Consider the following 13,749-nt stretch of genomic DNA (forward strand, 5'->3'; position numbering starts at 1 on the left):
CTGGATAAAATGAAATCTTTATGTATTTCACACATGCTTGCTCTGAAAACTGGAGTTGAATATAATTGCAGTGTTTTGCATTAATTAAATTTCTTTTACCTTCCATGGAATTAGGGCTTGAACTCAATATGTAAATTTATGCAAATAAGTGTGCAAAGTAGCAAGGCCCTAGCATTGAATCTTAAGGGAATTATCGCACTTTCCAAGATCAGGGCCTGAGGATTAAATACGAGTGGTCTTTAAGAATATTTAACTTTCTCTGAAGGACCTGGGGCAGATAGTCTTCTTTGGCATCTACCTTCTACTAAAGTAATTTCTCACTTGGTTCATCCAATGATATTCTCCACTGATTTTTACTTGCCAGCTTAAGAACAAGGTGTACTCCTCAACCCTCAAGTAACTCTGCTAGTAGAAAAAGCCCCTACACCAAAACACTTTGTTGCTATCACCTCCTTGCTCAAATCTCCCTCTCCCAAACCAGGCACACAAGTGGAAGGAAGGAAGGACAGAAGGGGGGAGGAAGGGAGAAAGGAAGGAAAGAAAGAAGGGGCTCTTATAGTACGGGGCCATGCACCCCACTGTGTGCCTATGGGCAAGTCATTCTCTCTGATGAGTTTGCCCAGCATTCAGAGTCACCAAAGCTCCCTCTAGTTTCAACAGTCTCTGGGAGAACTAAGTGGGGTCCCAGTACCCTGTTAAGAACAGGTAGAAGCTTTGACACACAATTTTTAGGCTGCTTTGCATATCACTGTGGGAGGGAGCTTGGAGTAGCGAGAAAAGGCCTTTTCTTGCACCCAAAAGATCTGGGCCAAAATCCCATCAGTCACTTGGGTAGGTTAACACCCTGGACAAATTCTTTAACAGCTCTAAGCCTGACTCTCCATCTTTAAAGAGAACTTATACTTTGCAAAATTGTTAAGGGAACTAGAAATAAAATATACTAGTCTGATATACCTCCAAAAATGATGATCTTCTGTCAACTTAGAGGAACTCATCTTCAAAGGGACTCCCTTGAACCGCAGAAGACCCTGACTGACCTAACTTTCCAACATTCCCAAACACTGGATACCAGGTGACAAAGGTGAGAGAGCACCCGAACAGAGCCAAGGGTGCTCTTCCAAATTCCATTCAGGCTCCTGCTCTCAACCTTCAAACATGAGCCATCTCCTCCCCATTTTGTTTTCCCTCGAGCCAGGTCAAGACTAGATAACATCAAGCAAGCACCAAATGGGCTAAGTACTATGCTAGACTAAGAATAGAGGCCACCACAAAACACTACCATTTCTAAACACTTCCACACTCATCTTCATCTTATCCTAGGCTTATTACACCCTCCCCCAACTTTTTTTAGAAATGTGCTCATCGAGACTCAAAAGATAAGTTGTTCTCTCAAGGCCACCCAGCTAATGAACATCTGCCCAGAAGTCAGACCTCCTGATGTCTTTTTCTGATCTACTCCCTAATAACTAATTCACCTACACTCAGTTCTGTGCATTTTATTTCAGCTTGGCCACTGTTTCACTGGGTTCATCCATTTAACCACTCAACAATCATTTATAAACCACCATGTGCCATGCACGGGTGTATGAGGTGCAGCATTCAATGAAAAGGCCCTGGAGTTGGCCTACTTCAATCCCAGCTCTCCCACTTGTTACCTAGGTGACCTTGGATAGACACTACTCAGTGTCTAACTTGTCCTTACTCTACAAAATGGGCAAATAACATTCTACCTCTCTCACGGGGCTGCTGAAAAGTAAATGAGAGGTTGCCTGTAAAGGATTCAATGGAACCCATGGTCCACACTAAGCCCTCAAATGTGAGCTGCTTTTATTCTTCTTCTAGGTTCTGGGGATAGAGTCTTGAATCAGACAAGAGCCTTAGTCTCAAGGAGCTTACACTGTGGTGGGTAACACAATAAGCAAGTAAATTATCCATAAAAGCTTCCAATGGTGATGCCTACTATGAAAAAAATCTGTGACAGTGGGGGTGGGAAGCTACTTTAGATTGAGTGGTCACCGAAAGATACTCAGGTGATACTCAAACTGTAACAAGAGCCAGATCTAAGAAAAGCTAGGTAAGAGAAAACAGTAAATGCAGAGGGAGGTCCTGTGCTTGGAGCAAACCAACATCTTGTAGTCGTGAGGCTAGCGAACAGATGGGAGGTGGGAGGGAGGGAATTGGCGTGAGATGTGGTCACACAGGGCAGCAGCACCAGCTTTGTAAAACAAGGTAATGTGGTTCCTCTTCATCTTAAATGCGCTAGGCATCCACTGGAGGGTTTTTAGCAAGGGGAAGGGCATATGATCTGATTCACAACTTTTTAACTGCTCCTTTGGCTGCGGTGTTGAGAAGAGAGCCTCAGTTAAGAGGCTGTTGCGTTGTCCAGGACTGGTAGCATTCTCATGTACACAGAACAAGCCGCGTGCACTGGGGTGCAGGGCAACATATTCAGGTCTACAACGAGTCAACGGGAGCTGGAATGCGGCCTCCCCACCTCTCCCGTTCCCAGCTCTTTTCTCCCCCGATGCCAGGGTAGTGAAGCCTGAAGACGGCCCCTCCAGGATGGCGGACCCTGGGCAGCCCCCGAGCCTCAGGTCCCTCACGTACACGGCGGAGGGAGAGACGCTCGCCACCCGGGCGTTGGAAGGGCTCAACGAGCTAGGCGCGCCCGTCCGCTCTTGGGCCCGAACCTCCCCTCAGGCCGGCCCGCGCCCTCCACGCCCACCCGGCCCAAGCCGCGCTCGCTCGTCGCGCCCGCCGGCGGCCCGCTCACCCGGATGCCCTGCAGCACCCGGACCCGCTCCTCCTCGTCCATTCCGAAGGACACCCTGCGGGCCTCGCTGCTCTCGGTGCTCCCCATGGCAGGAGGCGAGCGGGCAGACGACCACGCGACCAGGCTCCAGAGCAACCGGCCAAACTCCGGGTTGAGGCTCCCTGTGCGCCCCGCGCTTCCCGGGACTCGGGCTGCTGCGGCACAAGCCAACAAAGCCACGTCCTATTGGCCGCCGCTGGAGGTTCAACCAATAATGTGGCGCCTGCCCGCGGGGCACTGTGGGGGTTGTAGTCTAGACGGCCCGGGCTGCCCATCTGTAACTAGGGATCACGCGGAGGCGCGGTGCCTGAGCGGTGGAAAGCGTGTTGGAGTGGAGCAGCGAGTGGAAAGATCGCCCTTGAAGCAGAGCCAAGGGTGATGTTCCTTAAGGCCAGAAGCCCACCGAGGAGGTTGAGCCAAGCATGTGAGGGAGATCTTTGCATGGTTTGCTGCTTGGTTCATTCAGCAAACTCCTGTTGAGCGGCACTCACCAAGCACTGAGCAACATAGAACTAGCTGCGGGGAATGCAAGGACAAAGAAGACCTGCCCTGCCGTAGTGAGATTTAGCTATAATGGGAGGAACAAATGAAAAGACAAACAAGCAAGCACATAAATAAGCTTACTAACCACTGTGATAAGTGCCAAAAATGGAAAACCACATCACAATGCCTCGAGAGAAACTAATAGGAGGGGGCCTCCTTTAATTTGAGAGACCAGAGCTAGCTCTCTGAGAAAGAAGCAAAAGAAGCAAAGAAGGATGAGTAGGAGTTAGCCAGGAGAAGATGGGGGAAGAACTTGACTGGGAACCAACCAGTGCAAAGGCCCTGAGGCAGGGAAAACCTTGCCACATTCAAGAACTAGAAAGAGGGCCTAGCCACATGACTGAAAAGTGAGAAGGGAGCAGAGAAAGCCAGAGGCAAGGTGGTCAGTGGAGCAGGAAGGGCTCAGATCATGTAGGGCCTTATAGGCCAGGTCAGAGTTTTATTCTAAAATGCCCTGGGAGGACAGTGAACAGATCATACGCATTTAGGAAACATTGGCCAAGGAGCATACATGTCATGCATTGAGTGCAATGTACCAAGCACTGTATTTATGCTTTTTACACAGGATCATATGTGTAATGGAGGAACACAAATGATTGCAATTTACAGCCACAGTGACCTTGAATGTAGTCCCCTTTTGTTCAACCAAGTTGCTAAATGGCTTTGATTTACCAAAGTGGGCCTGGAGCTGAGTTTGGAATCTGGAACTGAGGAACACTGAATTGCTACATGAAATAGCAAGAACCATTTGGAGCTGCTTTTGGGAACCTGGAAAAGAAGGAGTTGAGGAGGAGAGAGTGAATGAGAGAGACCAGTAAGAATAGCTTGGGTGAAGAAGCCAGTGAACATTCCGGAGGTAGGGCCAGAGGATTTTTATGAACAAAGGGATCTGCTACTTTCATTCAAAATACTTAGACTTGTAAATCTCCCTCCTTCCTTTCTGTCCTCCATTTCTTCCACATAAGCAGAGCTTGAGAAGGTGATTCTGGTTCAAGTGGTTTATTGGAGAAGTGCCTCAGGAGAAAGGAAGTAAGAGAACAGGATGAGGTGGGGGGAAAGCTAAGGAAAGATGTGGTCAGAGCTGGGGACTGGCTTCAGCTTAATGCTGGGCAGGGCTGGGAGGGTGGTACTCTGGAGAACAAATTATATCCAGAATTTGTCTCATCCTACGACAAGGGGACAGGCCTTCTGTCTGCCATGTCAGTCAGTATTGGCAGTCCAGCACAATTCCCCAGTGAAGGGGGCATCTGTGAGCTGTCAACAGCTCACAGCCACACAAACTGCAGGATGGCCTCACAGGCTGGTAAAAACCCTGAGTGGGGTACTTTCAGCATCCACCACCATGTGCTCCACATGGTTTTGAAGGGCTCCCAAACACCCGAATATCTATGGCTGTGGAGGGGGCCTGTGAAGAACTGAGGAAAGGGATGGATTTCACTTCTGGGTCAGATGATGAAATAACACACTGAACTGACTCGGCAAAACAAGAGTCAGAGCCACATGTCAGAGCATGAGACTGTGTGTGGTCTCCCCCTCCCCCACTGTGCGCAACATCCTAGGAGAGAATCAGATTTCCACAAGACTTAGAGTGGGGCTTCTGGTGCCAGCAGCCTAGCTAAGTCTCATGACGACCCAACAAGTTCTGTACCCCCATTTCACAGATGAGAAAACCGAGGTGCAAACGGGGAAGATAACACGACATCGTAAATCCAAAGTAGAATGAGGGTTTGAATAAAAGCAGTGGCATAGGGATGCAGAGGAAAAGAGGGAAGGGAGACTTACATTTTTTGAAGGCCTTCTTTGTACCAGGTTCTATGACACAGGAGCACCCTGTGTGCAGTTAATCCGTGACCAATTCATTTAGTCCTGGAAATCATCCAGAGAGAGTTATTGCCCCACTGTAAGGCTCAAGACAATGAGGCCTTCATAACAAGCCCACTAGTTGCTGCCCAGTACCCATTCTCTCCTTCCTTACAACAGAATCCCAATTTCTTTTTGTGCAGCAATGTGCCTGATTAGAAAACTTGGTCCCCCACTGGCTAAACTTGGAACAATTTGAGCAATTACAGCAATTTGACAATTTGAGCTTATAACATACTAATTTTTTTAATTTATTTTATTTATTTATTTTAAGATTTTATTTATTTGTCAGAGAGAGAGAGAGAGACAGAACACAAGCAGGGGGAGAGGCAGGCAGAGGGAGAAGCAGGCTCCCCGCCAAGCAAGGACCCCGATGAGGGACTTGATCCCAGGACCCTGGGATCATGACCTGAGCTGAAGGCAGCCACTTAACCGACTGAGCCACCCAGGTGTCCCTAACATACTAATTTTTTTAAAATCCAATAGTCCATGTGTTAAAAGAGAGAGGGTGGGGGAAAAAAGGAAAAACTTTACAAAAGAATGCCAGCAAATCAATGTGAGATTTTAAAAATCACCATTTTGCAAGCCTCAGCGAATTAACTGAATCAGGCAAAACTCATCAATGGATACTAAAGCCATTGAGTGAAAGGTGGTTAGAGAACAGGATATTCAGGTAACCTGCAAGTTTCACCAGCGATTTCTTAATTATTACAAAGGGAAAACTGTATCACAATGACGAGACCTGGCAGTCATTTCCTTAAAGGGCCAAATTTAGCATACTAAGAGGAGGACAATCTGACTTGATGTCCCTTCCTGATGTGATGCGATAAGGAACACACACAGATCCAGTAGGGTATTGTAAAAAATGTGTGACCTGAATCTAATCACAAAGAAACAATCAGGCAAATCCACCATGTGAAACCTCTTATGAAACAACTGTCCTGTACTCTTCCAAAAGGTCAATGTCATGAAAAACAAAACAAAGTTAAAAAAAAAAAGTAGTTTAAAAGAGATGAAAGAAGCAGAACAATGAAATGCAACCGAGAATCTTGTTGAGATCCTGGATAAAAATGACAACAGTAAAAACAGCAATGATGCTGTAAGAAGGGTACTTGGGATTGGAAAAGTTTTAGATATGGAACAAAGTCTTAGGCGACATTATTGAATTAATGTTTATTTTCTTGTTCCTGGGAGATGCATGCTGAAGTATTTGGGGGTGGAGTGTCATAGTTTCCGCAACTTGCAGTCCAATGTTTCAGAAAAAAATGTTAATGATAGGTGAATCTAGGTGAAATATATATTAGAGTCCATTTTATTATCCTTCCACTGTTCCTATGGTTTGAAATTTTTCAGAATAATAAGTAAGAGGGAAATAAAATTCTGCACTTGGGGAAAAAATACTTCCCTCTCCAGGTTTCCTTAACTGTGGCATCACCTAGAAGTGACCATGTGACATAGCTCGAGCTAAGGAGGCTCTTGAGCAGTGTGGTACCTGGAGAACAGCACAGGGCCTGAAGAGGGCAGTGAGATGTGACCATGTGAGACGGGTGCAAGGCTGAGCCACACCTCTATCTAGGCTTTTGCCCCGGGGCATGTTATTAAATATCTTTCCACCTTAGTTTTCTCATGGATAGAAGAGTGATGGGGAACATTACGCGAAATGCTTCCCCAGAGCTCAGCACTTTAGTGAGCTAAGTCAGTGATGCTATTATTATCGAAACATTTTATTTTAGGAATTAATACCTCGGCAATGAGTATAGAGGGTGTGTTAGAGAGAAACTTGTGTGAGGTGGCTTCTCTTAGATTGGGTTCTCCACAAGCAAACAAGAGGAAAAGAAGGGCTGGTAGAGTAGAAAAGTAAGAAAAGTAATTTGCTTTGTCCATGTTAAAAAGCCAAAAGGAAGCTTTCTCCTTAAGATCAGAAAAAAGACAAGGATGTCTGCTTTTGTCACTTCTATTCAATATTGCACTGGAGGTTCTAACCAAGGCAGAAAGATAAGAAAGTGAAAAAAAGTCATCCAGATTGGAAAAGAAGTATCTCTATTTGCAGATGACATGGTCTTACATATAGAAATTCCTAAGGAGTACACACACACACTCAACAGAGCTAATAAGCAAGTTCAGCAATGTTTCAGGATATAAGGTCAATATACAAAAATCAGTTCTGTTTCTATACACTCAGAATGAACAATCCAAAAATAAAATTAAGAAGATTCCACTTACGATAGCATCAAAAAGAATAAAACGCTTAGGAATAAATTTAACCAAGGATGTGCAAGACTTGTACCCTGAAAATTATAGAACATTGTTGTCTGGGAAGGGAGATGGAAATTGACAGGAAAATAAAACTTGGGGTATTGGTTACATGACATATGCATTCAGTAATATTCACCAAGCTATAAACTTAACATCTAGGCATTTTATGATATATAAATGATACCTCAATAAAAGTCTAAAATATTTGGGGGGAGTTAACACCATAATGTTTCATGTCTCACTTGGGCAAAATGTGGGTGGGCAGGACTCGGCAATCCTGACTATCAGAGGCTCCACCATGCTTTAACCACACCATCTGGAACACTGGCTTCTTTGGTCAACTTAACAGGGCAAGAATGGGCCTCATTTACAACTCAAAAGCAAAGAAACCAAACAACCAATTTAAAAAAATGGGCCGAGGACCTGAAGAGACATTTCTCTAAAGAAGATACACCAAAGGTCAAAAGGCACATGAAAAGATGCTCAACGTCACTAGTCATTAAAGAAATGCAAATCTAAACCACAATGAGATATCACTTCTTATGTGTGTTAGAATGGCCATCACTAAAAAGACAAGGGATTAACAAATGCTGGTGTGGATGTGGAGAAAGGGGAACCCATGTGCACTGTGGTGGGAGTGTAAAGCAGTGCAGCCACTATAGAAAATAGTATAGAGGAACCACAAAAAATTAAAAAATAGAACTATCATATGATCCAGCATTTCCACTTCTTTTGTTTTAATCATTTAAATTGAATTTAGTTAGCATAGACTGTATTATTAGTTTCAGGGATAGAATTTAGTGATTCATCAATTGCATATAACACCCAGTGCTCATCACATCATGTGCCCTCCTTAATGCCCATCACCCAGTTACCCCATCACCCCCCACCTTCCCTCCAGCAACCCCCAGCTTGTTTCTTAGAATTAAGCGTCTCTTATGGTTTGCCTACCTCTCTATTTTCATCTTATTTTATTTTTCCTTCCTTTCCCCTATGTTCATCTATTCAGTTTCTTAAATTCCACATATCAGTGAAATCATATGATATTTGTCTTTCTCTGACTGACTTATTTCACTTAGCATAATACCCTCTAGTTCCATCCATGTCATTGCAAATGGCAAGTTTCATTCTTTTTGATGGCTGAGTAATATTTCAGTGTGTGTGTGTGTGTGTGTGTGTGTGTGTGTGTGTGTGTGTGTGTGTGTGTGTGTATACCACTTCTTCTTTATCCATTCCTCTGTTGATGGACATCTGGGCTCTTTCCATAGTTTGGCTATTGTGGACATTGCTGCGATAAACATTGGGGTTCAGGTGCCCTTTCAAATCACTCTGTTTGTATCCTTTGGGTAAATACCTAGTAGTGCAGTTGGTGGGTCATAGGGTAGTTCTATTTTTAACTTTTTGAGAAACCTCCATACTGTTTTCCAGAGTGGCTGCACCAGTTTGCATTCCCACCAACAGTGTAAGAGGGTTCCCCTTTCTCTGCATCCTCGCCAACATCTGTTGTTTCCTGACTTGTTAACTTTAGCCATTCTGACTGGTACAAGGCAGTATCTCATTGTGATTTTGATTTCTTTTTCTGACGCCAAATGATGTTGAGCATTTTTTCATCTGTCTATTGGCCATTTGTATGTCTCCTTTGGAGAAATGTCTGTTCATGTCTTCTGCCCATTTCTTGACTGAATTTTTTGATTTTGGGGTGTTAAGTTTGGTAAGTTCTTTATAGATTTTGGATACTAGCTCTTTATCCGATAAGACATAGTTTTGTTGACTGTTTCCTTTGCTGTACAAAAGCTTTTTATCTTGATGAAGTCCCAATAGGTCATTTTTGCTTTTGTTTCTCTTGCCTTGGAGACGTGTCTAGCAAGAAGTTGCTGTAGCTGAGGTCAAAGAGGTCAGCATTTCCACTTCTGGGAATATATCCAAAGGTAATGAAAACGCTAACTCAAAAAACTATCTGCAGCAGTATTTACAATAGCCAAGACATAGAAACAATCTTAGTGTCCATCAACAGATGAATGGGTAAAAAAGTCGTCGTATATATACATACACAGTGGAATATTATTCAGCCATTAAAAAGGTGAGAAAAATCCTACCATTTACAACAACATGCATGGAACTTGAAGGTATTATACTAAGTGAAATAAGTCAGGCAGAGAAAGACAAATTCTCTATGTTCTCACTAATATGGGAAATCTTAAAGAAAAAAAGAAGACTCAGAAAAATGAGATTAAAGTTGTGGTCACCAGAGGTGGAGGGTCGGGGGAGAGGGGATTGGAGAAGGTGGTCAAAAAGTACAAACTTCCAATTTTAAGATAAATAAGTCCTGGGGACATCAGGTACAGCATGATGACTATGGCTGACATTACTGTATGGTATAGGAAAGTTTTTGAGTAAATCCTAGGAGTTCTCATCACAAGGAGAAATTTTTTCCTTTTTTCTTTCTTTCTTTTCCTGTTATTGTATCTATATTAGAAGATGGATGTTAGCCAAAGCTATTACAGTAATAATTTCACAACATATGTAAATCAAACCATCATGCTATATACCTTCAACTTACATATTCATGTATGTCAATTATTCCTCAATAAAATTGGGGAAAAAGAGAAAAAAAAGAGTGTGCTTCAGAGACTAGAAAAGTGAACCCCTGCTTTTCTCTGCCTCAGTGACCCCTAACTTCCATTCACATTCCACTGGCCATTCGGTCACATGGACACCCTCTCACTCCCCTAAACTGCAAGGGCTGGGAAGTGCTGTCTTCTCTGAGTGGAAGGAAACAGAAAAGTGCCATCTGAGCACCAGGAACATCAAGCACCACTTTGGTCCCTTATGGTTTTCTGAGAAGGTCTGTATAAGAAAAACGTGCTGATAATAACTAATAAATTTCAGATGCTAAAATACCATATTGAGACAAAATCACAGTCCATTTTGTGAATAGATGTATCATGATAACAGCATCCTCGTCTTCTGCCATATAATAACTATATTCCATAGATAGTCTGCCTTAAGAAGGTGTTTCCTGGGTGCCAAAATGATCACTCAGTGATGCAGACATGTATATACATTCGAAAGCAAATTGTTTTTGCTGCTCTTCACTTTGCTGCCCTTACTTTCTTCATTTCATGGGGCATGGCGCTGAAGTTTGGAAACCACTGGTGAGGAATGGAGCCCTGGTGAGAAGGGAGGTGGAGTTAAGGGTGCTTGCATGCAGACCTAAAGGAGGTGTTCCCTGGAGGACTGGGTGGGCCCACGGTCCAGGAGCCACCAGGAGGAGTCATTGAAGGAGCAGGGTGCTACTTCACCCTGTAAGTAGCACCCTGGGTGGTGGGGAACATCTCCCTGATTTCTGTGACTCTTTGCCTTTCTGAACCTCGGGCTTCTTATGTGTAGGATGGGCATGACTTGAGCCCCTCATAACCACCCCCGATAGGCCTGAAGAACAAGAAGCACCCGGATTTGGGGACATGTGTACCATGGAGCCTGGTCAGGCTGGCTGTTGAGGCCTTTGTTGAGCAGATTGTGAGATGGGTGGGTTTTGAGAGGTGGGGGTAGGGGTAGGGGCAGAGCCAACTAGGTTCAAGGATGATAGGGTTTGGCGTGAAGGAAGGGGAAAAGATGGACATCCTGTAGAAAGAGGAAATCTGGGGAAAGTGGTTATGGTTAAGAGTGGCAGATGAATAGATTTTGTTCTGTGCTATGTGATAGAACCTTCTCCTCCATCTCTATGTAGTCTTCAATAAGAGGTTTGCCTCAGTCATCAGTGCTTTTCAACTAGATTAGGTAGTTTTGTGCAAAAATGTTTAGATCTGGCTCCAAGCAGACTAGATGGACCTCCCCCAGATTTACCTTTGAACAAGTGTTAAGAACTCTTCTCTTAGAGAATGGTTGGCCAGTGGTGGACCTAGGGAAGGATGTGACCGAACCTAGAGTACTAGAGAATGGGACATGGTGGGGAAAACTCTAGAAAGTCTGGTTGAATCATGAGGATGGAAGGCTGAATGCCAAGTATGTAATTCAACCCTTGAGGCTGTGGACAGTAGAAAACTCTTGATTTTTGGAGCTGGGGTGGGATCTGGTCCAAGCTGTGCTCTGGGAAGCTGTCTTAGACCTCAGAATGGAGGATGTCTTTGGAGTAGCCCTGGAAATGGTTGATGATGAGGCCCATCCCTGAAACACAACTTGTTCAAAATGCAGAGAGCACTACTTGATCTCTACTACCATCATCTGAATTTCGGAGAGATCCATACCACCCTGCTCCCTGCCTGGCCCCTTGACATTGTTAGTCAGGGGAACCTCCTTTTTCCAGCCCTGAGTTTCCACAGGAAGGACATCCATTAGCATAACACTCTTGGTCCATTGATGATGGGTTGAATTTCAGGCAGGAGTTTGGCATGTGACACTTGTTGGTTTCATCCTCTTCTATCTTTGAGGTCTACCTGCCTGCATGGAGCATGCGCTTCTCCATGGAGACTTAGTACTAAGAGTCTGGATCCACCAATGATCAAGGCTCCTCCCCTCTTTCTGCTCAACATGTTGATGATGTCTCTCTGTCCTCATGGTGTCAAGATATCATCAGCCTCAGCTCCGGGCATCTGCCTACCACAGTTGGCTAGAAGAAGGACTCTCTCCTTCTCGGCACAAAGGAAATCTCTCTCAGAAACTACCAGCAATCTTCTGGAGCTGCACTGGCCAGGCATGGGTCACACCCCACCCTAAACCAGGCCCTGGCAAAGTGGACAGGATGGCCATCACTGCTTTAGACCAGCAGGATCATTTCCTGGGCTGGACACGTCACCTGACATAACCAGCCCCGCCCATAGCTTCATAAATCGTCCCCTTATTAAATCCTCTTCAAGCACCCCATTTGAGCAGCCATCTGTTTCCAGCCAGGACTGGATTGTCTCAGGGCTGCTGGGTGTACAGTGTGGTGTGTGTTGTGTTGTACATCGCTGCGAATGAGTGTGAGCGTGTTTGTGTGTGAACCGGGAAAGGGAGGGAGCAAACCCAGACAATAAAGCTGCTCCATCCTTTGTTCCCGGGCCCTCCCTCACTGGGGCTTAGGTCCCCACCGGCTCTCCTGAAATCCAGGAAGTTCCTGGTGCAAAACAAAGCCTCCAGATGGAATGAATCAGCTGAAAAGCATAAGTGGATCAAGCAGAAAGTCAGGATCAGCTTCCTGGCCTGCCCTAATTTCCTATTCTACTTCTCTGAGTTTTCAGCTTCAGTTTCTGCCCTGGATTTAGCGGTTCAGCCCTGCGAATGGCTGCTTAGCAAGCAAAACAGCCAACTGGGACAGGCAAGATCAGGCACCCTGGAGCCAGGATTCTCTACACCCCAGCAGTTGCACTGCAGGAAGCCCACCCCCCTTCTGAACAGAGCTGGCTGGAGCGGGGGTGGGGGGGTGCGGGGGGGGAGGCGGTGGTGTGCAAGGGCCGTGGATGGCCAAGGATTTTGGTGGAAAGAGAGAAGTTGGTTCAACAAAGTCAGGTGGGACACAGAATTCACGAAGGTCGTGAAGAGTAGGGAGTGCTTAGCCAGATTCCCACTTCTTCTCTAATTAGTCTCCCTTTACACACACACGCACATGCACACACATTCACACACAGCTGTAATCTGAAAGGCAGGCCCAGACCCAGGTGGATGCTGGGCTTCCTGGCCTACTTCAAGCAAAGTCTCTGGCCCTGCTCCAGGAGGTGTCTGACTGGAGCCTCACATGCTCCAGCATGCCGAGTGCAGGTCGGGGCGTAGGCAACCATGGCCAGACAAGAGCTCACAAAGTCTGGGCTCTAGAGTGGCCTGGAGCACTGCCATAGCTCACGGGCACTGGGCAAGGCAGGTGGGCGGGAGCTGGGCAAGTTATTGGCCCCAGACCTGAGCCACAGGCTTCTCGGGGACCTGCTGACTTGGACCAGCCTCTGCTGCTCCCCCCGCCAGGAATGCTCCCCTTCTGCTTTTCCGAGGGAGTTGATCCTCCTCGACACCCGGGTCTCAGCTCATGCTGCTGGGTGACTCAGTCGGGTGGAGGCCAGCAGCGTGGGTGGTGAAAGAATTCACCTGAGGGAGAACGAAAGAGAAGTTTATTGAATCCACTGCAAGGGAGGGATGAGCAGGACAGCAAAGGAGAGACTGTCTGCCAGGAGGCGGCGGTGGCGGGGGCTGTAGTTATGGGGAGGTGTGAGGAGGTATGGGTACCTGTGGAATTTTCCTTTTTTGGTACCTGTGCCTGGTTGCAAGTAGCGCATTGGTCAGTTGGGGCCTATGGCTATTTCAAGGTGAGT

General features: G+C 45.7%; 1 protein-coding gene across 2 annotated transcripts in view; it reads right to left on the reverse strand.

Moving 5' to 3' along the window:
• The window catches only part of CHCHD6 (coiled-coil-helix-coiled-coil-helix domain containing 6), a 249,918-nt gene extending 246,965 nt beyond the window's left edge, over positions 1-2,953 (reverse strand). For both annotated transcript variants that reach the window (XM_027585264.2, XM_027585263.2), the window contains exon 1: positions 2,774-2,953. In XM_027585264.2, the coding sequence (XP_027441065.1) occupies positions 2,774-2,860 (87 nt within the window). In that variant the 5' untranslated portion in view covers positions 2,861-2,953. The remainder of the gene's footprint in view (positions 1-2,773) is intronic.
• Between the last annotated feature and the right edge of the window lie 10,796 nt (positions 2,954-13,749).

Source organism: Zalophus californianus, chromosome 1 (genome assembly GCF_009762305.2).
Source record: "Zalophus californianus isolate mZalCal1 chromosome 1, mZalCal1.pri.v2, whole genome shotgun sequence".
Taxonomy (NCBI): Eukaryota; Metazoa; Chordata; class Mammalia; order Carnivora; family Otariidae; genus Zalophus; species Zalophus californianus.